General features: G+C 34.5%; 1 protein-coding gene across 7 annotated transcripts in view; it reads left to right on the forward strand.

Moving 5' to 3' along the window:
- The window catches only part of SOX6 (SRY-box transcription factor 6), a 662,237-nt gene that overhangs the window by 282,563 nt on the left and 352,890 nt on the right, over positions 1-26,784 (forward strand). For all 7 annotated transcript variants that reach the window (XM_056115917.1, XM_056115921.1, XM_056115920.1 and 4 more), the window contains one exon: positions 15,625-15,865. In XM_056115917.1, the coding sequence (XP_055971892.1) occupies positions 15,629-15,865 (237 nt within the window). In that variant the 5' untranslated portion in view covers positions 15,625-15,628. The remainder of the gene's footprint in view (positions 1-15,624; positions 15,866-26,784) is intronic.

Below are 26,784 nucleotides of genomic sequence, written 5' to 3' on the forward strand. Positions count from 1 at the left end.
TATTGATTTTCTAAAGCAAATTGTGGTGAGTGGAGAACTTAAGGGTTTTCTCAGTTTATGAGAAAGTGTGTGGGTAACAAACAGGAACTGATTAAAATGAAAAAAGGTAATAAGTAACATTTATAAACCCTGAAGATTTGGAATCAGGAGTTACCTGTTCATCAGGGGCACAGTTTCTCAAATTGTACATTAAATAATCTGAATTTGAAAGATACTGGTGAATTTCATGGACAAATATTTCATAGTAGCTTAGACTTCATTTATTGCCAAATAAATCAGCAATAAGTTACTTAGTATATTGAAATGCTGCTTCCGCTTTAAAATTGATTCTGTGAAAATGGGTAGTCTTCAAATTATTGAATCCAGTTTGGTTGAAAATCAAGGAAAGAGGTTAGTTGTGAATGGTTGCCCAGAGCCAGGACCCTTGTCATCCTAAGTTCTCTGTTGCAGATGCTGTGTGCTTTGGTTTCTTTTAGGAAAACAGTGATTCCCTCTCATTCCTTTCCCTATGTGTAATAGTTTATTTGATTTTTACCCTGTGGTCACCATTTTGGTCATTGATTCATAGAGCAATAGGCATTTTGCTCCTGGAAAACTATTCCATGGAGCTTTCATGTAGTATAAGGTGTAAAAATTCAGCATTGCTTTCTTTTAAGATTGCTTGCTTTTTGTTTAAGTCAAACTATTTTTTTCTCTGATGTTTCATTTAATGCAAATTTGCATTCACTTAATGCCTACCAAATACTAGATACTTGGATGTATTAATCAGATCTTCACAACAAATCTTAAAGGAATTTATCATGAGGACTCTAATTTTACTGATGGGGACATGGAAACTGAGAGTCAAGTAACTAGTTCACAGATCTAATGAACAAGAAATCTGGGATTTAAACCTCTATTTCTTTGACTCTACCTCTATTTCTTTCCTTTTGAAGAAGTAAAATTTAATAGATTAGGCATCATTATTGTAAATATTTTCAAGGGATTTTCATATTTAGTCTTGAGAAATTTCAAGTGATGCTTTTTTGAGAGGGGAAAACAGAGCTGTATAAGTAATGCAAGATTTTTTTTTCCCCCTAGCAAATAACATAGCTTGGGAAAACCAGACATTCCGTGATTGATAGATGTACCTGTGTAGGTGTTTAGCAGCAAAATCTTTTGCATGCAAGACAGTCAATAGATTATCATAATTGTCTTTGATAATAATAGCTAAACAATTCTGTGCAATGGCTCATAGAAACAATTGGATTCTCATGTTTTCCAACGCTGTTCATTAGAACATGTCAACATCAAATCTAGGTAAGAAACTTAAAGCAGATAGCTAAAAGTAAGGGAGTGGATGGTGAAAACCCTTTTTCAGCTTTCACAATTACAATTTATTAAAATGCATGTGCTTAGGTATAACTTTTTCCTACCCTTCCCCACATAAAAGTTAGACTATATGAGATGCTACATGCTAATCATATTTTAAAAGGCTATCTCAATTGCCTGAACTCTAGACAGGTGGTGTGTTAAATACATTCTGTTTCAAGGTTCTCCCATCTTCCCTCAAGGCTGTCCTCAACACCTACTTTTGCACAGATGCAGCTCTAGTTGCATCTGATACTCCTGGTGTAGCTTCTCTAGTAAGAAATAGAAGTTGGAAATTTGATCTTATGCTTTTCTAGACCTTCAATGAGCAATGACATCCTTATTTTATCACAACAGTTCGTATAATTTGTTAAATGTTGGTCATCTAGATTGATCAGAAAAAGCATGCTAGAAAATTATTGGGAAATCACAGGTAATTAGCTAACAGGTATTTAAAAAAAACTGTCTAGAAACTGCAGTGAATGTCTATGGCTATTAAGTTCAGTTCTGTAAACTTCTGTATCCACTTTCATTGTCAGATTGTCTAGAATGAGAGTCAAATGAATTAGAGGGTTATCTGCTTTCCTCTTTCTCCTCTGCTCTCCCTCTCTCTCCCTCCCCTTACCTAAATTTAATAATTTACTTAATTCATGTTACTCTTAGTTGCTTTTTTTTGCTTTTTGGGTCACACCCAGCAATGCACAGGGATTACTCCTGGCTCTGTGTTAAGGAATTATCCCTGGCGATGCTCAGGGGACCATATAGGATGCTGGGAATCGAACCCCGGTTGGCCGCGTGCAAGGCAAACGTCCTACCCGCTGTGCTATTGCTCCAGCCCCACTCTTAGTTGCTTTTAATCCTAATAATATCTTCCCTGGTTATTTGGTCAATTGAGTTAAAATTCTGTTTTTTGTGTATTATTTTCTGGGTTGAATCTTAGGCAAGTTTTATCTTAAAAATACTTTTGTTATGCTTGATTCTCTTATTTGTAAAACAGGATGTCGTTTTAAATTTATTTTTACTGAATCATCATGAGATACACAATTACAAAGTTATTCATGATTGGGTTTCAGTTATACAATGTTCTAACACCCATCTCTTCACCAGGTAACTAGTTCACAGATCTAATGAACAAGAAATCTGGGATCTAAACCTCTATTTCTTTGACTCTACCATATTACTCTTCACCAGGGTACATTTTCCTCCACAAATATCCTCAGTCTCCTCCTCCTCCTCCTCCTCCTCCTCTTCCTCCTCCTCCTCCTCTTCCTCTTCCTCTTCCTCTTCCTCTTCCTCTTCCTCTTCCTCTTCTTCTTCTTCTTCTTCTTCTTCTTCTTCTTCTTCTTCTTCTTCTTCTTCTTCTTCTTCTTCTTCTTCGTCTTCTTCTTCTTCTTCTCCTTGTTCCTTCTCCTCCTCTTCTTCCTCCTCTTCTTCCTCTTCCTCTTGTCTCCTCCTCCTCCCCCTCCTCCTCCTCCTCCTCCTCCTCCTCTTCCTCCTCCTCCTCCTTCCTATCTCCCCTTTTGGGCACTATGCTTTTCAATGTAGGTACTGAGAGGTTATCATGTATATCCCTTTACCTACTTTCACCACTCAGGTCTTGTTGAGAGTGATTATTTCCAACTATTATTGTCATAGTGATCCCTTCTCTAACCTAACTGTCCTCAATCCCCCACACCTGTGGCAAGCTTCCAATTGTGGACCATTCCTCCTGGCCCTGTTTCTTCTATCCTTCAATATTAGTCTCATACTGTACTTTTTATATCCCACAAATGAGTAAAATCATTCTATATCTGTCCCTCTCCTTCTGACTCATTTCATCTAGCATGATTCTCTCTCTCTCCATCGATTTATAGGAAAATTTCATGACTTAATTTTCCCTTGTGGCTGCATAGTATTCTATTGTGTAGATGTACCACATTTTCTTTATCCAGTCATGTGTTCATGTGTTCTTGGGCACTTGGATTATTTTCAGATTTTGGCTGTTGTGAACAGTGTTACAATGAACATAAAAATGCAGGTGCCATTTCTGATGTGTGTTTTTGAGCTCTTAGTATATTCTTAGAAGTGGTATTACTGGGTCAAATGGGAGCTCAATTTCTAGTTTTTTGAGGAATGTCCATGTTGTTTTGCTAAGATTGTACTTGAACATTGTTTGAGTGAAATGCAATCATGAAAGCCTATAAGTCTGTAAGTTTATCTCACAATGATTCATTAAAATAAGGTAAAGGTAAAGGTAAAGGTAAAGGCCCTCCTGTTGATCATCGATTTGCTCGAGCGGGCCCAGTAACGTCTCCATTGGAGACTTCGTTGTTACTGTGTTTGGCATATCGAATACTCTCGGTAGCTTGCCGGGCTCTCCGAGAGGGGCGGAGGAATCGAACTCGGGTCGGCCATGTTGGCCGCTTGTAAGGCGAACGCCCTACCCGCTGTGCCGACCCGAGTTCGATTCCTCTGCCCCTCTCGGAGAGCCCGGCAAGCTACTGAGAGTATTCGATATGCCAAACACAGTAACAACAAAGTCTCCAATGGAGACGTTACTGGGCCCGCTCGAGAAATTAAAATAAAATAAAATAAAATAAAAATAAAATAAAATGACTAGACCAGTCAGCATTCCCAACAGTGAATGAGAGTTCCTAGGGATGCCTGAATGAAATAATACAGTGACTAGAACTTTCTAACCATATAAGTGCTATTTATGTGTCTTCTAAACTGTCTCTTCAATATCCATCCATCCATCCATCCATCCATCCATCCATCCATCCATCCATCCCTTCCTCCCTATCCATTCATTTGTTTATTCAACTATTTATCTTTTATAGTTTTTCTGACTGGGTAGAGCGGTAGCACAGCGGATAGGGTGTTTGCCTTGCATGTAGCTGACCTGGGTTCGATTCCTCTGTCCCTCCTGGAGAGCCCAGCAAGCTACCGAGAGTATCTTGCCTGCACGGCAGAGCCTGGCAAGCTCCCCGTGGCGTATTAGATATGCCTAATACAGTAACAACAAGTCTCACAATGGAGACATTACTGTTGCCCGCTCGAGCAAATTGATGAACAATGGAAGGACTGTGCTACAGTGCTACAGTTTTTCTGACAATATAGACTAATGCTTTTTGCTTTTATGTTATAGAAAGTATTTGATTAAAAAATAAGAAATTAACTTCCTTGATATCTTGTTTGGAGGTTCTAGCAGGGAAACAGAGTTACTCATACACCTTCAATGGAGGAACAGTCTATCTCTATTTAGGGAAGCCCATTTCTTCTAATGAGCTATCAACTTAAGGAATCGTGAGAGAGGAAAAGAACACCTGCCTAGCCAGCCAGATCAGTTGCGTCAACTCTAGAAATCAATGGGGTGACAGATGTAGCAACCAGATAACCCTCACATCCAAGAAATTTACTTCTTATGGTTGGGGAAGAGGAGAAAGTACTGAGAAATTAAGTTTACAAACTGACTTCAAAACCCTTTATTTATTTTTTTAATAATTTCAAATAATTGGGAATATATTATTTCTTTTGTGTAAAATACTGTACTAGGAAGTATGAGAGAATAGAGAAGCCAGAATTTTGTTCTTTTTAAATTTCTTGTTGGTTGGAATTACTTCTAAAATATAACGTATATATACGTATTCTTTTTGGGTCACACTCAGTGATGCACAGGGGTTACTCCTGGTTCATGCATTCAGGAATTATTCCTGGCCGTGCTTGGGGGACCATATGGGATGCTGGGAATTGAACCTGGGTTGGCCGCATGCAAGGCAAATGCCCTACCCGCTGTACTATCACTCCAGCCCCTTGTTTGTTTTTTGGGTCACATATGTCAGTACTCAGGGCTTACTTCTGACTCTGTACTCAGGGTTCACACCTAGTGGCTCAGGGGACAATTTGGGGTGCCAGGGATAAAATCCTGTTTGGCCGTGTACAAGGCAAACACCTTACCATATCATTTCTCTGGCCCTGATATACATTTTAAGAGGTTATGTAAAATTGAATGAATTAGGTGTTGAGTGTTATAAAACTAAAATCTTCAGATTTCTTAATGGAAACAATTAGAAAAAATGGTAGATCGCAATTGCCTGAAATAGTGTCAGTCTGTTTCCTACTGAACAAAATGGAAGGTGAGGGAAGTAGGAGTGGGTATAGACATAATAAAGACCTAGTAGAAGGCAGTAAGTGTCAGTTTGGTAGAGTAGAAGATTAAAGTGCAGACTACTAAAAGATAAGTTAGACCTGGGTAGAAAGATTGGTTGTATCTGGAGGGAGGACCTTGAATGCCTCTCAGGAGTTTGGACTTATTCATTTCATTTAGAGAGAGCCAGTGAGTGATAAGAGTGGTCTGATAAAAGGATTTGGCAGTTTTATTTGGAAAGGGAAAAAAAATGAAATCAAGGAAACTATTTTAGAGTCTGTTGCAAAAGTCTAGGTGTGAAGTGTACTAAAGTCCTGTACTAAAGTGAGTATGGGAAGAAGGTATGAGTATGAGAAATGTGATTAAGGAAGTGTTGATGGAAGAGTTCCTCAAAAATTGGCTTTGAAGAACAAGGATGAATAGTGGGGGCCAGAGAGTGGGTAATGTATTTCCCTTGCATGCAGCTGAACTGGATTTGATTCGTAGCATTCCATATGGTCCTCTGAATACCGTCAGGAGTGATTCAGAGTGTAGAGCCAGAAATAACCCCTGAGTATTGCCAGGGGTGGCCCCAAAATGAAAAAAACTGTAGTCAATGGATATAGAGTTTATGTTTTTAACTTGGATGATGATTTGAGAATGATACTTTTCTGGATAGTAATAAGTGAATGAGGCTATAAAGGAAACTAATTCATTTTCATTTTCATTTCATCATCCTGTTATTCATCGATTGCCTTGAGCAGGCCCCAGTAACATCTCTTTCATCCTAGCCCTGAGGAAACTAATGATGAATTTAATTTTAATTTTGTTAAACATGACACATAAATGTCTAACAGCCATTTGATGAGTTACATTTCAGAGATGCAAGAGGAAACTCCGTATTGGGGTTATAAATACGTGGATCAAATACCTTACATATGAAGGAACATGTTTGATAAAAAAAGAAGGAATACATAGGTTATAAGTTGTATTTTCAGATTATTCCCTTTAATTAAAAAATAACTGATTTTCTTTCCTGTTCCTTTCTGACTTCCCCTTTATCTTTTTCCTAATATTAGCACTGTCCTCCTATTGTTCATCGATTTGCTTGAGCAGGCCCAGTAACGTCTCCATTGTGAGACTTGTTGTTACTGTATTTGGCATATCGGATACATCACGGGTAGCGTGCCAGGCTTTGCCATGCGGGTGAGATATTCTCGGTAGCTTTCCTGGCTCTCTGAGAGGGGTGGAGGAATCGAACTCAGGTTGGCCAAGTTGGCCGAGTGCAAGGCAAATGCCCTCCACTGTGCTATTGCTCCAGCCCTTTCTAATATTATTATCTGTGAAGTATGGCATACTGGTTGGAGATTGGGAATCCAGTAATCGATGGACAAGGCAGACATGATCCTATCCTCATGGGGAATATATTATAATCTTTGAAAAATATAAAGCAGAGGTTTCCTAATGTTTTCTAGTTTTCTTCTACTTACCATAAGGTTATGATAATATCTATGCAAGCATTAATCTCCCTGACTCTGGAAGACATTCTATGGCAGCAGATTTCCTTTCCTTCCTCTTGTTGAAACTTTTTATTATTATATATTGTGAGCAGTATTCTGTATGAGTATAATTTTAGTAATGTATTAAGTTACTTATCATTGAAGTTAAAAAAGAAAAAACACTGCATTTCCTTCACGCAGGAGGTTTTTATTGTGTTAGGTTCATAAGCAAGTCCCTTGGAAAAAAACATTTTTGTATTGCTTAAAAGGTCAGGAAAAATATTATTTTGAAAATAGCCTTATTTCTCACATCTTGACTTTTTTAATGTTATGAAATTTGTTTTAAGTTGCAGTATACCTGCAACTAGAATTCAGATTTTGTCTCTCTCCTGTTCTTATTCTACTTCTAATTTAACCAGAAAATCTACCCCAGATATTCATCTTACCCTTCCATAATAAAATGGAGGAAGAAGAATGCCAATTTAGATTGGCCATTTTATATTCATAAATGATAATACTCATTCCAAGGAATAATATATCTGATTACAAATGTCTGACTATGATGTTGATGGTTCCTAATACATTTCATATTCACTCATGCAGTATTTTCACCTCTGCCTCAGTTGATCCCTTTTTGTGTTTGAGTACATATTATTTAGGAGTATGGTATTAAGTAAAAATATAATATCAGTAAATATGAAGTACTTTACCATTAATAAGGTCATTATTGATAAAAGAAGAAAACTCTTAGTTATGAATGGGATAACTTGTCATATAGAAAAGAATGATACAAATCTGAATGTTTTGAACATCTTAATATCACTTTTCTAGAGAACTTTAAAAAATTTGGTTTGTTTAAAGCCATCTATATTTATATTTTGGGGATCTTTAGAAAACCATGTCAAATTTTCATTGCTTTAATACCAACCCAACTTTGGGTTACTGAAATCACTTTGATAGTGGGCCAATCTGGTCACAAAATTTGGACAAGAATTCTAGATACTGAATGACTCAATAATAGTTGTGGATGTGTACCCTTTTCTTGGTTATTTTTCTAAACTTGGATAGAGATTCTAAATCAATTTTTGAGGTGAATTTTCAACCTCGAAAATAATAAGTCATTTTAGAAGACAAAAATAAAGCAAAACTTTTTTCTTTTTAAGGAAAAATCAAGACAAGCTTTTGAGGTTGTAGCCTACCCATTTTTTCCAACTTTCAGAAAGGTTTCTAGGTTATAAAGAGATCCCTGAAAGCATGTTTTTTAAAATGGACATGCTGATGACATACACTTAGCATTATTGCCCTAAATACAGAAATATATAAGTGGCCGGCCTTGTACTATTGAAAGTTGCAGCACTGTAGTACTCTTCTTGGTATCCGTATTCACTTTTAAATCGATTTGTTTTGTTTTTATGATAATTTAATAAAAACTAATAAATCTTATTGTTAAATAACCTAAAAGTTGCATCATAGCTTTCAGTATTAAATTGCATTCCTTTTTTTTGGGAAGGCAGATAGATGTGTTTACTCTGTAGAGAGATTTAGATTTGATTTTTTGTTTTCTTCATGGTAATTATGTTTGCACTTTGCTGATCACTAGTTGTGCTTTATTACAATGGAAGGTGACAATTTGATTGTCTTCAATTGAAGAAACAAGTAATTTTATATTCACTAAGCTGTCAGGTAACACTAACTCACAGTACTAAGAGCTCCTGGCAATGCGGCTTGGCACCTATACTTAACTGCTTTGATGCTTGTGTAACCTCTGCTGAATCAGAAATACTTTGCCTGCTGGAAATGGTTTTCAGGATTGTACAATGAGGTTTTCATTAAGTAGACAAACTGAAAATGAACTGCAAAACCATGGTTGTTTCTCTCCTCCCCTTTCCCCTTTGCCCCTCCTCCTTCCTCTCCCTTTCCTTCCTTCTCCACCCTGCTCCCCCTTTCTCTCCGTTCTCCTTTTTCCTCCTCTTATTTGCTAGAAACTTGAAATTTATGCTATTTCTTTACATGAAAGAGAGGAACTGCTGGGTTGCTTTATTTAGCTAAAGCAGAACCTCAGAGATTAGCTTCTTTATATGATTTTGTTCATAGTCACTATGTGGGTCTTCATTTAAAAAAATCTGTATATATTTTTTCTAGTATTATTAGAGGTAAAGGTCAAAATTTATACAGTGAACTTCCTACTCTAAGAGAAGTTATTATTTTGCTTTAGTATTTTAAATTAATAATTACATAAATTATTTTATAATTAGGTTTCCTTGTTTCCTTGTTAGGCTGGTTTCAAGCTGACAAGGCATGTGTAGTGTTCACTTTAAAGTTAAGGTTTTTATTTTATGTGAAGGAGAAATTTAGCATGAATATATGTGTATATATGTGTGTGGATACATATATACATATATATGCATATATATATAAATTCATTCTGCCATATTGTGAATAGCTTTCTTTTCCTCCAGTCACTTAGGGGTCTTTTGGTTAAGCTATAAAGTCATTGTGCTTGATTAAAATCCTCTAAGTTAATATTTATAGTAGCCATTGTTTGCTTTTGCTCTTATTGTTAAGTGACTGCTTTCATTTTAATATTCTGAGCCTGGATTTTAAAAGCAAAGAGCCCAACAAGTTATGGATAGATAAACTATGAGAAAAATTCAATTTAATTTCCATCAAGCATAAAGTGCTGATTGATTTTATGTTTCTCAAGTTTTGGTCCAAGGAGAAGCTGCATACTCAGAAACACATGTAATCATTATTGATTTCTGAAGGTAGTCCGGTAGGCAGGCCAGTCTTTAGGCTAGTTGCCTGTCTCTTGTAGCAGATACTAACAAATTAGACAGAGGTGATTACGTGATGTAACATTATCAGGAGAAACAATTCATGAGTCAAAGCATTCCAAGACATATGAGCTCTAGTCCAAAGAACAGTCTTAAGCTATATAAAGTGACAGCAATATTGTCAGCTAAATATAAACTCTAGAAACACAAACTTTTGATGACTTGAGAAAAATCTGTTCCAGGTAGTCCCTGTTTTGCAAGAACCTCAGAAGGTCTTTGGTGACATTTTTGGTGCTTTGGTGTGAAAAATTGGAAGCCTTAAGTAACTCAAAATCTATTGAGTGTTTTCTTAGACTTCAGTGATTTGACTCAAATCAACAAGTTTTCTCCTAATGAGTATTTTTTTTATGGGTTAGCATTTATGTTCTGAAAGAGCCTCTACAAACAGAGACATGTTTATTAGTCTCTAAGATATCGCAGAATGCAGTAACCTTTTTATCAGTTTTCTCAGTTGCCTATTTAACAGATGAAAGAGAGAAAAAAAACAAGAGAAAAAACAAATTGAACCTAGAAAAATTTGGTGCTATAAAAATACAAAGAGTTGATTGCTTCTTTTAGGCTTTTTCCAAATGTAACAGAAAAAGTTTAAGAACTATTCTCTTCCATTAAATGGCTAGAATAGGGACCTCTACCTGCTCTAGTACTTAAATGTGGGAATTAGATGTACCGGAAGAAGGTTCTTTAATCATTCTTTGCCCTAGGCTGGATGGACTGGCATCCTTTGTAGGGGTTCCTGGGTATTGTGCATTTTGGCAGTTGAACATATCTGTTACTCATGCTCCTTAAAATGAGAGGCACTGTATTACATTTTTGGAAAATTAGTTGTTTACTTCTCAGTATCAGATCAATTGCAGCATTAAATTAACAGTGAACTATCTGACAGAAATAAGTCTACCTTGGTTGCCGGAGGCTGAGTTCCAAAATTAAATGTGAATGTTGGCCTGAATTTTTAAGTTTTTCTTTAAGTAAACCAACTATTAAATGTTGCTTTATGTTAAAAAACAGGACTTCTTTTGAATACATGTAACACACCTAAAATGAATGCTACTTGATAATAACTTTAGAGTAATGAAAACATTTTAAGAAATCAGGTTAAAATTTGTTCTAATAACTTTAGTGACCACTTTGAATGGTTATGTAAGTTTTAAGTTAAAATAGTTTTGAGAAAAATGCTTCTCAAGAAAATGTTTTAAAAAGTAATATGCTTGCATAACATTGTTCTTAAAATTCTAACTTTTAAACCGAGAATTACTTTTTAAAATTAGCATCAAATCAGAAATTTTTAAAGTTCTAGACATGATTTTCTGTAATAGAGAACATACTACGTAGATACTTTGTATTATTGCCATTTTATGAAGTTTTAGACTTCTCTTTGAAGGGCATGAAATACTGCTTACTGTCCCTACGGGTTTTTAATGACACAAGCATTCAGATTTTACACTGGAGTATTAAAAAATATTATTTTCTTTGCAGAGGTTATCCTTGGAAATATTATTTGTTGGAAATCATATCCCACAATCCAACTTCCCAAGTGCTAAGTCCTGAAGTTCTTCCTTTTAGCCTGGCATTCTGGGAATTCACTTAATCTATTGGGCAGAGACATTTCAAAATCAGGGAACTCAGATGGAATTTTATGTATCCCAGATATGTAATTCTCTTTGGAGGTTTTACTTGATAATAGCTATGCCCCAGAAAACCATCTTGTTTAACCAATGTGATAAGTTGACAATGTAGTTTTTCTCTCTGATTATAATGTACTCTGTGTAGTCAATACACTGGTACCATGTGAGTGTAATTTCCTCTTTTATTTTATCTCCAATGCACTGTATTATAAATAAACAGTTAAAAAAAACACCAAACAAATCTGTTGCATCTCCTTTTAAGATTGTACCACTGTAGACACTTGTTCTAGTAAAGTAGAATTGGGCACATTTGATTGCATTTAAATTTTTCATGCTTCAGCAGTTTGGCTGGGAGCACAGTAAAGAAAAATCCCATGAGCGAGGATAGTTTAGAATAATAGAACTTGATTTTGTGTATTATAGCGGCAACATTTGCGCTGCTTTAGTTAGGGTTGTGTCAGCACTTCCATTATAAACCCCTGTTTTCAGGGGGTATAAGTAGGGAGATATTTTTTTAATACAAATTAAAAAAACAATTCATTTGAATGATTTTTAAGTTATAATAGTGCAAAAATAAAACAAAGTAAAGTCACATGGGAATTGACCATTTTCACAAGGATTTTGATTCTTCTGCTTATTAGTATAAGACAGCAGCTGAAGTAAGATACCATCGTAAAACACTGGGGTGAAAGTTTTTACAGTGGAAAATTACTGATATGAATATTAAAAGTTAAGTTCTTCACATGGCATTTTGAAAAATGAAACAAATATGTGTTTGATTTATGAGGGTTTTTTTTATTTCCAGGAGAGTAGTCATGGTATGGTGGTTATAGTAAAAGCATTACCAAAATGCCAAGAATCTTTTCAGCTTCTCTAATACAGTATACATGGTTTAGTAAAATATTTTAAGAAGAAAATCTAAAGTTAAGAAATGAAATGAAAGAGGACATAATAAAAAAGGTAGAATTCTTTAAAGAAGTAACTGAACAAAAATAATCAGTACATCAAATCTAATTATCAGCAAACTTTAGGCATTTAATAAATTATGCAGCCAAAGGAAGTTGTGCACATTTTCCTTCCAAGAATACAATAGAATCACTATCTAAATTGAAAACTACAGTGAAACCAACAATTAAGCAAAACCTGAAACAAACCTGACAGTTTTATCAAAAGGAAATGTCTACAGTGGAGTTATACTAGCTAAAAGAACCAAAGTAAGCCTTTTCTTTGAGAACAACATATCTGGGAATTATACTGCACACATACAAAAGTCCATATGATATGCAAATAGATACTCGAAACAGAAAATGTAAATTGCTTTGTTAAAGGGTGGTATTTCTAAGTAGAGCACGCGTCTCTTGTCTAGTCTTTATTTTCCTACCTCCACCTTCTCCTTGTCCCTTAATGATGGTGGGAACTGAGGATGAACAGTCAGATTTCATATTGCTTTATTTTGGCAGCATATCCTTTATTTGCCACCTCAATACAGATTCGTGTTTGTAGGTGCAAAATAGAAGGCAAATTGTGTGATGTTATAAATAGGTAGTTTTCTTCAGTGGTCACTGGAGGAATCACTAGAAGACTGTTGATGAAGTAGAGGTGAAGCCTTTCCTCACTAATTGTATTCAGCGTGTAATTTCTAAACTTCCCTCTGAATTTTGATTTTCAATTAACACTCCCCATTTGAAGATAATTTTCTATTTAATGTAATTGCAGGAAATAATTTATTGGCTGATTAAGACTGAGGGCCCAGCCTTCCTTAAGAAAACACTCTAACAAACCAGCCTTTAAACTCAACTCTTAGCTTTGGACAGATTTGGTCTATTTTTACAGCTGCATGGTTGTGTTTAATTAGGATTGTGCACTATTGTTCATTGGTGCAGTTTATAGTTGAAATTATTCTTAAGAGATTTTTCATTTTGGGTTTTGAGTCATGATTAATTTATACTAAAGCAACAATCACAGATAATGCTATTGGAAAGAGCCAATTCACTTTATAATAAGAGGATATTTGCTGGGGAGTTAAAGTCACTGGGTTTTGGATTATGACTTTCAGTTTTATTTAGCTGTTTTAAAAAGCAGCAGTAAATTCATTCTTTTGTTTTTATTGTGAATGATTACATTATTGGTACTGTTATTATATGAACTATGAAAACATTCTTATTGCTTATGGCAAGCTCTTGATAAACTTGCAGAACAGTAATAATTTGCCTGGCTTTGCTATCGCATTTATGAGGCTAATGGTAAGTTCTAAAAAAATTTCTGTATAGTAAGTACTATCCATTGCTGTTGTTTCCTATAACTATATATATTTAAAATTTTCCTTATGTGAGTTTTTTTATAATATACGAATGCACTTATCAGATTATCAATATAGTCTCTTTAGAACTTTTATTTCTTCTCAAAGAAAAATTTAGACTTTTTTGTGTACATTTTCTCCATTTTTTATTATTTATCGAATGATTATCATAAGTAGATATCAGCATTTTAATATGTTTTAAAGCACTTCAAAAGCCTGTAATACTTTTATTTAGAACTGTGCATAATTAGATTAGCTTATCTTATATTAATTTTTTTTCACTGTAGAATACTAAATCCGAGCCCCCTCATTAATTGTGAGAAATTTAGCATTAGCTGTTAAATCCTATGTGAAACATGGGCTGCTACATAAAAACTACTGTTTAAATTGGAATTAACTTAATTATTTTTCTTTGCACTTGATATTTCCTTCACTGCAATATTCATGAAAGCATGTGACAGATTTGTAAATTTAACTGTTAATCTCAGATTTCTAGACCCTTTAATCAGTATTTATTTGTCTGTAGAAACAGTACTAGCAAGTTAATGATTTGCTAATTTGAAAAATGCTCATGTGGTTTCCTATGTTAACTGATTTGTGCATTTTTTAAAAAATGGTATGAAATCAATTAATGTTAAAGAGCAATTAAGGTGGAGATTTTATTTCTTTCATTACACAGCAATTTTAGAGCTAGAGATATAATAAACTAAAAATAATGCAAAATTTCAGAAAACATGCTCAATTTTCCCCCTTTAAAAAAGAAATGTTGAAGCCTTTGGTTATTTTTATGTCTAAATATTTTGCTGAGAAAATATTCCTGACAAGATACTGAGTTAAAACTCTTGAAGTTCTGTTTAATAATCATGACTTTTTGATTGTTTATTAAAGCTATAATAGAGATTTTGTCATATTCAGTATACTCATTGTTTTGTTGTGGAAATATTGATGAATGTTCAATAATAATTTTGGGGTCATAGAATATTGTACATGGTAGGATTTTGCTATTTTTCAGTTTTTAAAATATCATTTATATGTTTTATAATAACATAGGGTCACATTTATTGTGCATACCCAATTCAGTATTAACAAACTTGCCTTAAGACTAAAGTAACACTATCAGCCACTTAGCAATATGTCACCTAAAATTAACACAACTTTTGAAAAAGTCTTTAGAAAAGGGTCAGATTGGCATTAAGCAGTTAAGCCTACCACTCATAATTTAAGGTATGAAAAAACAAGATTAGATTTACTTAGAACTTTATTACATTATTTGCTCTCCCACTGATATTTTCTTTCTCTGGCTTTCTGTTTCTACATAAAACATAGGAAATTTAAATTTTATATTTAAAAATAATCTTCCAGACTGACTCATTTGTCAGTTCATATAGTCCTCTTTTTTCATTGCTAGCTATTAAGCAAATTACTCCCAAGAAGTTTGTAATCTAGTTGGGAGAACTAGAAAGAAAAATACATGCACACATACACAGTACATTATGAAAACTTACTTTATGAAAATAATATTTGTAAATTGGTATGAGAAAGTAAACAGTTTCTAGGAAGAGGTTTTGCTGTGTTAAAAGCAAAGACTTTTAACTTAACTGAATTAAAAGCTAAGAGAGAAGATGAAACAGATAGGCCAACAGTTCTTTTCAGTGGTTTAAAATAAATTATAAACATCTCTAAAGCTAGAAAACTTTTTATTTCCTGAATTAGTCAAATGTAAGGAAGGGATGCTTCTTTCAGTAGTAGAATCAATATAGATTATGCAGATGTTGATTTATAATGATGTATACCTGAATCATAGAATATTAGAACTCAATGTTACTTCATCTAAAATTTGTGAAATATATAATGGATGCATCATGCTCTTGTTGCTAATTCTTTTTTTTTTTTATTTTATCTGTTTCTTCTGCAGAAGAATGTCTTCCAAGCAAGCCACCTCTCCATTTTCCTGTGCAGCTGATGGAGAGGAAGCTATGACCCAAGATTTGACCTCAAGGGAAAAGGAAGAGGGAAGTGATCAACATGTGGCCTCCCATCTGCCTCTGCACCCCATAATGCACAACAAACCTCACTCTGAGGAGCTACCAACACTTGTCAATACCATTCAGCAAGATGCTGACTGGGACAGTGTACTGTCGTCTCAGCAAAGAATGGTGAGTGTGTTTGTTGGTATGGTCTCATTGCAAATATTTTAGGGAAGTTAAAGATATGTAGTATTAAAGTTAAATTGATTTAAGTCAGGAAAAAAATATATTTTAATTAATATCCTAATTACTAGAGAAGGGCTAGAAGTTACTAGAGAAGGGCTGGAGTGACAGCACGGTATAGGGCATTTGCCTTGTGCACAGCCGACCTGGCTGAGCTGGGTTCGATTCCTCCACCCCTCTCGGAGAGCCTGACAGGCTATCAAGAGTATCTAGCCTGCACAGCAAAGCCTGGCAAGCTACCCGTGATATATTCAATATGCCAAACACAGTAACAAGAAGTCTCACAATGAAGACGTTACTGGGCCCGCTCGAGCAAATCGATGAACAACGGGAGGACAGTGACAGTGACTGTTACTAGAGAAAATCAGAAAGTGATCTGTGTTTAGTTTTTGTCTTTTATTAGGTCAATTTGCCAGGAACCTATTTAATTTAATTTGAGGGGAGACTTAAGACTTACTCTCTGAATCTCTGAAGTTATGATGGTAAAACTTGGTAATAGAAAAAAATAGGATTGATCAAGTAAACTGTGGCTGCATACAAATATGGAAAAATTGTATTCAGGAAACAATCTGGTGAATGGAATCATATGGTGAGTACATTGTTAGTGAGAAACTGCAAATATTTGTCATTTTTTTGCGGTAATTCTTAATTATTTTTGATTATTATAAAGATTTTTCAATTAGGTGTCAATATATTAACATGAAAGGACATGTAAAATTCCCGAATATCATACAATCAAGAGTTTTCCCTAAAAGTAAGAACAACAACATAAAATCCACACAGTATATTAGGTGGCTTTCCCATTTTAAATTCCATTTATAACCATTAAAACCATAGTAAGTGACATTTCTTAGTTTTTTTAGGTAAGAGTTTAAGATTTATATTTTCTAGAATTTATCATATCTAAAATTTTTATTAAATTTGGAACTTTAAACCCCATTTTACATTTCTAATATTTTGGTTAAGTTAATAAATATTTTAAGTGAACAATGAGGAACGGTTTTATTCCCTAATAAAAAGGTAACTTAGGAAAAATCAGTAAAAAAGAAAAAAGGGTACTATTTTAAATATCTTTACTGACAATAGGGCCTGGAGCAATAGCACAGCGGGTAGGGCCTTTGCCTTGCACGTGGCAGACCTGGGTTTGATTCCTCCGCCCCTCTCGGAGAGCCTGGCAAGCTACTAGGAGTATCCCGCCTGCACGGAAAAGCTTGGAAAAATACTCGTGACGTATTCGATATGCCAAAAACAGTAACAGCAAGTCTCACAATTTGTTGTGAGATGTTACTGGTGCCCGCTAGAGCAAATCGATGAACAACGGAGGACAGTGCTACAGTGCTACTGACAATAATGTATTTCCATTTCAGTCTTGCTGTAAACCTAATGTCTCACAGCCAACTGTGGAGGCATACATTTTTCTTTTTCACAGGATTTTGCAGACACCAACCCAAGTTTTGTAGCAGTAGGAAATAGGATTGGAAAAAGATAAGACTTTTCTAACTAATCTAGATATAGAGGATGTAATCAGTCTACAATTGGATAAATCCACTGTAAGATTAATTTTACTTGTAAAGGAATAAGATAATAATAAAGCAAAACTAAAATTCTGCTTTCATGACAGAATCTAATAGAATCTAAATTTTATTTCTTCCCAGTAGCAAAAAAAAAAAAAAAGTGTTTCCCTTTTAGTCACTGCCACTGATTTTTTTTTTTTTCAAAAGAACAGGATTATGTTTTTTGCATATTTGGAGGAGCCACACCTGGCAGTACTCAAGAATTTTTCCTGGCTCTTTGTTCAGGGGTTTCTTGGTGGTCTCAGGAATCATGCTTGGTGCTGGAGATTGAACCTGGGTTGATCTTGTGCAAGACAAGTGCCCTACCTACTGTACTATCTCTTGGGTCCCAGGTTTCATTTTGATCTCAACAAATTTTTATGGTATTCCTTCTCTAGAACTATCATTCTTCTAGGTACTGAGCAAGACAACCATATGATTATACTTTCTTAGAGCTTATATTCAAGGGAACAGCAATGAAATAGATGAATCAATGTATAATTATATTTATATATTCATGTGAAAACAGAATGGGATAAACCAAATTTAGAGCGAATTGATAGGAATTTCCACCCTGAGCAAAGAATAATAGAAAAAGAATAGAAAAAGTAAAATATGTGTAAAATATAAAGTAAAAAATTTAGGTTTGAGTTCAGAAAGTGAAATAGTCTTTGTAGCTGTTGTATCTGTGAAGAGACAATGCTGCATTATACGTGATTGGAGAATTTGGTAAGCATTCTGTCCTATTGAGAACTTGTTGATAACATTTTAGAAGTGAGCGTTGATTTTAAATCTAATGGAAAGCTAATGAAAGGTGTAAGAGCATTTCAAACAGATAATTCTGACTGTAGAATAATGAATGTTTGTAGTCTAGTTAATGAATGAGAGGAGGAAGGACCTTTTGGAGGCTCTTTCAGAAATCCAGGTAAGAGATAATAATGACCTAAATTAGTGTAGAGATAAAGAAAATGATGGGAGATGGTTTGGGTTCTTGGTATGTTTTGGGTTTTATGCCAAATTGGACAGGTGAAAACAATTGAATTGGAAAATGCAGGTTGAGAAAGATATAGTACAGTTCAAATTTTTCTCTTTTAAGAACACGTTTACTTGTTTTATTTTTGGTAAAACTTTGTTTTAAACAAGTGTTTTTTTGCTTTTATAAATTATTCTCAGCTTCATGATCTGAAATTTCATCAGAGTAGATTTTAATAATTTGCTTACCAAGTTTATATTAAGTGGGATTACTATAAAATAGTTTAACCTTATAAATGTATACATATAGTATAAAAGGAATCATATTTGCTGAAAATGTTGTCAAACTCTCACTGTTTTTTTGATATCAAGCATTGCTTTCCACTGGAGCCTTTGTGTATTTTGAATGTCTGGAAGCCAAAATATTTTGTTTTAACTCCCACTCTATAGTATTTCCCAGCTGTGTACTTATATGGTATAATAAAAGGATTTAACAAATGGGAAATAGCAGCTGCATTTGGAAATTCCCTTTGTGCTCCCTTTTCATTTGATAGATTCAATAATGTGTAAGAACTGTAACATCAGACCTGTAGTGACTTATACTATGAGCATTGTATCACTAGGAAATTTTTCTTTACAGGAAATAAAAACAATCCAAGGATTTTAGGTTTCTGGATAGTTGTACAAACCTACAATGTATGAGTGCATGTTTGTGAATGTTTGTGTTAAGGTGGCAAGAGGGAATTGTAACTAAAGTTTAATAAACATTTTTATGTCATTGTACCTTAAAACAAATGTGAAGTTCAAAATGATTGCTTTGAAGCTTAAGGGAACATTGTATTTCTCAGTCACTCAGTAGTTGAGCCCCATACATAGTTGAGAAATACAATTTAAAAGAAAGTTAAAAAAAAAACATTTCTCAACACTTTTTCTGTATCCATGGTTATTTACTTTCTGTGACAGCCTTCAGTGATGTACAGTTAGAAGCCGGCACTAAAAGTTTCTTATCTACTTGGCTCAGAAGGCTTTTTACTTCGAAATATCAAGACCACAGAGAAGCTTTTCTGTGATAGACAGAGAGGACAAAGCAGAGTTCTGTTAATCCTTACTTCCTGATTTGAAAAAAAAATCTTTAAATATTAATAACTGATTATTTTGAGAAAGCATTCCAACACAATTTGAGACCACACAGTTTCTAACTAGAAAGACGATTTTTATCAATCTGCTATAACAATTAAAAGAGAAATTTTAGAGATTATAGTTCGAGGGCAATCTGAGGTTTTATAAATTTGTACTCTAGTTTTAACTATGACTAACTGGATTAGGAAAACCAAAATGTTCAACTTTAATTTTAGCACACTGTAATTTTTGATAAGATTCACATAAAGGCTAAAAAGTTATTGTAAATAAGTGTTTTGTCACTGTTATAAATCACTATTATTATCATTATGACACTAGTATTCCCATATCTTTTTTACAGAGGAATAATTTTCTTCCCATTTTTTATTGTATTACCATGATTTAAAATGCTGTTAATTATAGTTTAATGTATACATCATTGCAACACCACACCCTCCACCAGAGTGTACTAGCAGAGGAATATAACTCTGTTCCCTGAAATAAATTTTCATTCCCTTGAGAACTAATTCATTGAGCAAGAATAAATTCATTTAATTTATTGAAAATATATAGTATATTGTGTTGTATTTTGAAATTAACCAGAATAGAGGAACATTTTCTATTTAAAAATTTTTTTTTAATTGAATCCCCATTAGGTACAGTTAAAGCTTTCATGATTGACTTTCAGTCACACAGAGATCGTACACCCATTTCTCCACCAGGGCGCATTTTTCACCACCAAAGAGGAACATTTTCTAGTTGTGGTTAGTGTATGGTATTGTGTGTAGTGATTTTCTGCTAAATATTCCATGAGTATATTTTGAATCACAGTGAGATAGACAGTTACAAAGTTGTTCATGATTGGGTTTCAGTCATATAATATTCCATCACCCTTCCCTTCACCAGTGTATGTTTCACAGTATATATTTTGAGTATGTTTTGAAGACAAAGTTCTAGGCATGGATTTTTTTTTTGTGCAAAAAGACAAGTTTCTAACTATTATGGAAATTAGACTCTAGTTATATGACAGAATATAAAGAAGTTTCACAGAGTGAGGCAATTTCAAAAATGTTAAGTGTAGTGAGAAAATTAAACAAGAAAATGAGCTAAGGAATTACTTATTTAAATGATCCAGCTTAGGTCTTTTTGAAGACATAACACTGGAACTGAGATGTTAAGAACAAGATGAAGGAGTCACTTATGAAAAAAGTTTGGGGGAGAGACTGAACTAGAATGTATATAGTAAGGGCTAAAATATGTGTGTCTGAGCAACAGAAGATATCAGTTGCTAGAGTGAGATGAGTGATCAAGAGACTGGAATAAGATGAAATCAAATAATTTGATTTATGTTTTGAAAGATAATATTAACTGCTATGAGAGAACGGATTGAGATAAACACCAGGAACAAGGCCGTCTATTAAGAAAATTCGTGCAGTTGTGTAGTTGAGTTTGATGAAAAATGAATGTAAGTAAGGGAGTGAGTTCCTAAGACCTAGAAGAAGACAGGATTCACACAGAAAATCAGGAGAATGTTTCAATGTACATGTACATGTACATGTGGGTAGAAATTATGTCAAGGGGCTAGAGTGATAGTACAGCGGGTAGGACATTTGCCTTATACACAGCCTACCCAGGTCTTATCCTCTCAGCACAGCCAGAAGTAATTCCTAAATGCAAGCCAGGAGTAACTCCTGAGCATCACAAGGTGTGGCCCCAAACCGAAACCAAAACCAAACAAAACGAAACCACAAACCAACAAATACAATCTTAAAAAAAATCAAGTATGAATTATAAAGTGGGTTAAGAGAGGGAGAAGAGACTTGCTCTGGCTCTAGATTAGTTCAAGGGAAGAGAAAGCAGCTTTTTCCCTATGAAGAAACTATGAAGAAACTGGTGATGACTTTTTGAGTATGCCATGTGTAAGCAATGCATCAGCAATAGCTTTTATAAGATCTGAAATATGACAATAGGGCCAGAGTGATAGTACAGTGGGTAGGGCGTTTGCCTTGCATCCAGCTGACCGGGGTTCAGTCCCTGGTATCCCTTATGGTCCCTCGAGCCCTGCTGGGAGTAGTTCCTGAGTGAAGAGCCAGGAATTATCCCTGAGCATCTCCAAGTGTGACCAAAAAAATACAAACAAAACAAAACAAAATAACAAGATCAAAGAAAACTCCCCGAAACCAAACTCCCCAAACCAGTGCACACACGAACACATATGAACTTAAATATGTGCTTATATTGACTTTTATGTTTGGGCTCAAGTGGAATTTTATTTATCTTTTTTTTTTTTTACCTACTTCTTTAGATTTTAAAAATAAAATATAACTGGACCCTTAACCCCAGAATATTGGAACTCTGAGTTTTGTTGACCTAATTAAATTTCTGTGGAGTTTCATTTTCTAGAAAAGTTTTAAAATAATTTATGTACTTGGGGTGGAGAGAAATAGTAAAGTGGGTAGGGCACTTGCCCTGCACATGACCAAGCTGGGTTTGATTCCTGGGATCCCATATGGTTCCCCAAGTCCTCCAGGAGTGATTCCTGAGTACCGAGTCAGAAGTAAAGCCTGAGCACTGCAGGGTATAGCCCCCAAATAAAAACAATAACTTTGTACTATAAATGAAAGTAACGTCAGCAATGTCTTTTGTTATAAGTGAAAGAAAATAATGATAGGCATACTGAAATATTTACTATATAACTGGAACAATTCTTTCTTGCTTTCAAATAATTTTTTTTGCACATGCCTTTCTTGCATTTAGTCCAATGTAGTTGCTAATCAACTCTAGAGTGTTTTAAGTAATTCACTTGCAGTCATTAAAATTCTGGTTTGGACTTGGTATTCTTTCTGGAAATAGCACTATTGTCAATACATGATAACATAGGCCAGGAATTTTGAATGAGGATTGCTAACTTCTCATCATGCTTTATGTTGATGGACCTTTACAAGATTCCAAACTTTGTAATATTAAAATTTTTTAAACTAAAACACTTGCCAGTATTTGGTAGGTTGTAAACATTCAATATAATAGATGGCACCCAGATGAAAAACATCTCTCTAGAAAGTATAGTGATATTTTCGAGTTCACTTGGTCCTAACAAGGTAGTTTATATTCTTGCCACCAGAGGCAAAACTTGTGCATCTTTTTTGGCATCTGATTAGTCTCTGAAGCACAGAAAAAAGTGATAAGCTGGCAAGTTTTAGACTTTCTGAGAAAGTTACTACTATAATTTTTGGACTTTGAAAATTTATTAAATTTAAGTTCAAATTTATACATCTGATAACAAGTGAAACATCTTTCTTTTTCCCTCTTGATTATGCAACAATAGTCTCCAGGAAACCTTGAGGAATATTTTTCATTTTCTGTAAATTAGTAATTGTATTATTACATAAATATTCCTTTATAAACCTGTTTCAAAAATTTAGTAACAGAAGTTTACTTACAAGTTGAACCAAAAAACAGTCATATTATATTGCATGTCATCTGGCAAAGCACCGAGTGTGTGTAGTGAAATAGAAAGCTAATGTTATCTGCAATAAACACCGTGATCATATTTTCACACTCTGGTTATGTTTTATGTCTTGCATGATCTCATTATTATCGAAAGTATATATTAAAAAGGCATTCCCAAATCTTGATTATTTAGACCAAGTGATTGCTGGTATGCTACTATGGTAATAGTATGCCAAAAAGTTTGGTATTTGTAGGGATTTACATTATTTGGTATTTGTAGGGATTTACATTATTTTAGACATATTCTTAATATAATACACCATTCTAGAATTTTTTTTGTAGGCTGTCTGGCTTAACCAATATTATCAAAATTTTTATCAAAAGTAGCAATAGTAACATGCTCTGGAATACTTGGCTTTTCCCCCCTGGGTGAGAAGGAATCAGGTATAAATGCTGATTAACACACTCCAGTCATTAACCTGTGATTATGTGGGCTGCATATTGAGCACCTGCCAAGATATAAAAATCTAGCACTTTGCTTCATTTGTGCAAAGATCATACATTTCTTTTGTATTTTGGAAATGTGAAGGGGTTCAAACCCATTATCTTTCCCCTCAGTGCAATAAAATTGAGTATACAAGATGTTTTCCAGAGATGGACTAGGTCCTATTTCTTTTTATTTATTCTTTCAGGCTGTGTGAGATCTTGTGACTGGGATTTGGAGAGCACTCAACATGAATCTTTTACAGGCATATATCACCAATATTCACTTACCATTGACAACAAGATTACGTGTTTATCGGGATTTTTTTTTCTGGGATTCATTCAGTTTTTTTCACTTGTTTGACTTACTTTTATACAATAACTTTATTCTGTCTCATAAATATTTTGTTTTCATTTCTTCCATCAATATGCTGCTAGAGTTCATCTCACACTCACATCTGTACTGTGTTGGTAGTTTGTTGTTTCCTGTCTACTATCCACATGCAAATTTTATTTCATAAACAAAGTATAACTTAATCTCTCTGTTATTTCCAGAAACTTAGGAGTAGTTGCTCTTTGGAAATTATTTAGATAGAGATAATTACTAATAGAAAATATGGTGTGGTGTAGACTAGCATAATGGTTAGAACAAGGCTTTTCTGCTCAGCCTTTATTTTTTGTTAGATTCAAATAATATTTGAAGATGCTAAAGACGAATTAAAAAAATCGCTTGTCAGAACTGATCATTGTTAATCAATAAAGCTGATATCCTAACACCAATATTTTTTCCATTAAGTTATGCCTCAATCTATAGGTGCTCTGATTAATGTACAATTTTTTGGTATAGATGATTTGGTATACCACTATACTGAAATATGGTAACTGGAAACCTGAAATGTGTGTACTTCCAAATGCTTCTAAGTAACATATTTTAGAAGGTAATGCATATGTTATGTAGAATACAGTTATTTACATGACTGATTTGAACTTTTCATGATTACAATGATAAAAATCTCAAGGCATTTCTAGGTCAGCTTGAATAAGATGGAGTTTCTTATGATAGGCTGCCTATTGCTTTGGGAGAAGGAAGCTGAGATTGTATTTACATGCCTCCAGATCTACCTTCTTTAATTTAGAGAGAGTTGTTTTTCATAAAGGCAACTCAACATAACGAATCCTACTCCCATCATTTAGAGATGAGATTGAAAGGGCTTTCTTTGATTATTCAGTCAAACCACCTGCATTAAGCAGGAAAGACCCTACTCTGTTCCTTCCACAAATATATCTAATCTTTCTTGAACACATCTAATGAATGTGCCTTAATTACCTTGATATGCAAATTATCCCATTTGATTGTCTTCTGCAAAGAAGTTTTCCTTGATTTCCAAGAGAAATGTAACCTTTTTAGAGAAGAACAACTTCAAGCTATTATTTCTTTTGTTAATATGGCTTTCAGTGTGATCACATTTATTTTTTATATTAACCTTTTAAGTATTATTTTGGTATTACTTCATTTCCATGACCTCTAGGCATTATTTTTCTAGGTGATGCAAATTGAGTTCAATAATGTATCTCTCTGTAAATCACCTTCTCAAATACAAAGTATAAATTAAAAACCTTTGATAATAAAAATTTACAATTAGGTGAAAATTAGAAATGAATAATTATGCATTTCACTTATCTTTATATTTTATTAGCACCCTAGAAAGTGGGAAGCCCTATTTAATACAATGATTGGAAATTATTTTGTAAACTTTTGGTTTTCATTATAATTTAACTATGATTTGTTTTTACTGATAGTGTTTCCAAGTATCTAGAATACAATAGTCTCAAGTTCATCAAACTTTTGGGAAAAAAATGTCCCTTCATTCAAGGATATCATCACAATATGAAGGAAGATATCCATTACCTAAACACAAAGAATTAGAACACTAATTCAATAATTTATTTATTTTGAATGTATTTTTGGTTAGGTTAAGTGGTGAATTCGTTTTTCACATAAATGCTGTGTTAGCTGCATTAATCTAAAGTAACTCATACTGAACAAACTGAGAGTTTTGCACTTCATTTCAGAATTCTACTTCTATTTGCTGCTTTGTAATAAATTGGAGGTCGTTTTTCCCCTCCTTTCCTTTTTTCCCCCCGGAAATGAAAATGCAGAGGTAAAGATGTACACATGGATAGGTGGCTGTTTTATAGGCCAAACATTCTTAAACTTTTTCCACTTATGAGAAATTTTTCAATGAGTTTACAAATAATATATATGTCTGTTATAATTTTATATGGAATTTTGACTACACCTGGTGGTGTTTAGAGGCTATTCTGGCTCTGTTCTCAGGAGTCACTCCTGGCTTGGGTCAGGGGATCATAAGCATGGGACTTAAACTGGGTTGGCTGCTCAGGATGGGAGATGTGTGCTGAAAGTAGATAAAGGGCCAAACGGGATAACCTCTCAGTATCTGTATTGCAGTCCATTATGCCCCAAAAGAGAGAGAGAGAATATGGGGGAAATTGTCTGCCAGAGAGACAGAGGGAGGGGTGGAAAGGGGGGAGATACTGGAGACATTGGTAGTGGAGAATGTGCACTGGTGGAGGGATGGGTGTTGGATCAATGTATGAGTGAAACTCAGCCATGAAAGCTTGTAACTATCTCACGGCGATTCAATTAAAACCCAATAATTTAAAAAAGCGCTGTAGCTCTGTCCTCCTGTTGTTCATCTATTTGCTTGAGTTGGCCCGGTAACGTCTCCATTGTGAGACTTGTTGTTACTGTGTTTGGCAGAGCAGGCCCAGTAATTTCTCCATTGTGAGACTTGTTGTTACTGTATTTGTCATATCAAATACGTCACGGGTAGTCTTGGTAGCTTGCCGGGCTCTCTGAGAGGGGCGGAAGAATCGAACCCGGGTCGGCCACGTGCAAGGCAAATGCCCTACTGCTGTGCTATTGCTCCAGCCCCTCAAAACATTACTCATCATAAATCAGGAAGTTTATCTTAAACTAAAGTTTTAAAAAGTTACATGGTCCTATAGAGAGACGTAACTCACATCTTAAGAATCTAGGCTGTAGATGTTATGGCCTCTCAGGTGTCAGTGTAATATCTTCAAACGTGCTCTAGCTATAAAACTTAGATCAGAGAGCTAGAGATAGTGTTTTAACTATATTAATTTCTGAATTAGAATTTCTGTTAGACTTTGAATCTGTATTTAAAATGTTAGAAGAAAATCTGAAGGCTCTTATGGTAAAATTCTGAAACTTGAAAACTGTATTGGGCAAGGTTGTCAAGAAGA

This window comes from Sorex fumeus, unplaced genomic scaffold, assembly GCF_029834395.1.
Source record: "Sorex fumeus unplaced genomic scaffold, SorFum_2.1 ptg000030l, whole genome shotgun sequence".
Classification (NCBI taxonomy): Eukaryota; Metazoa; Chordata; class Mammalia; order Eulipotyphla; family Soricidae; genus Sorex; species Sorex fumeus.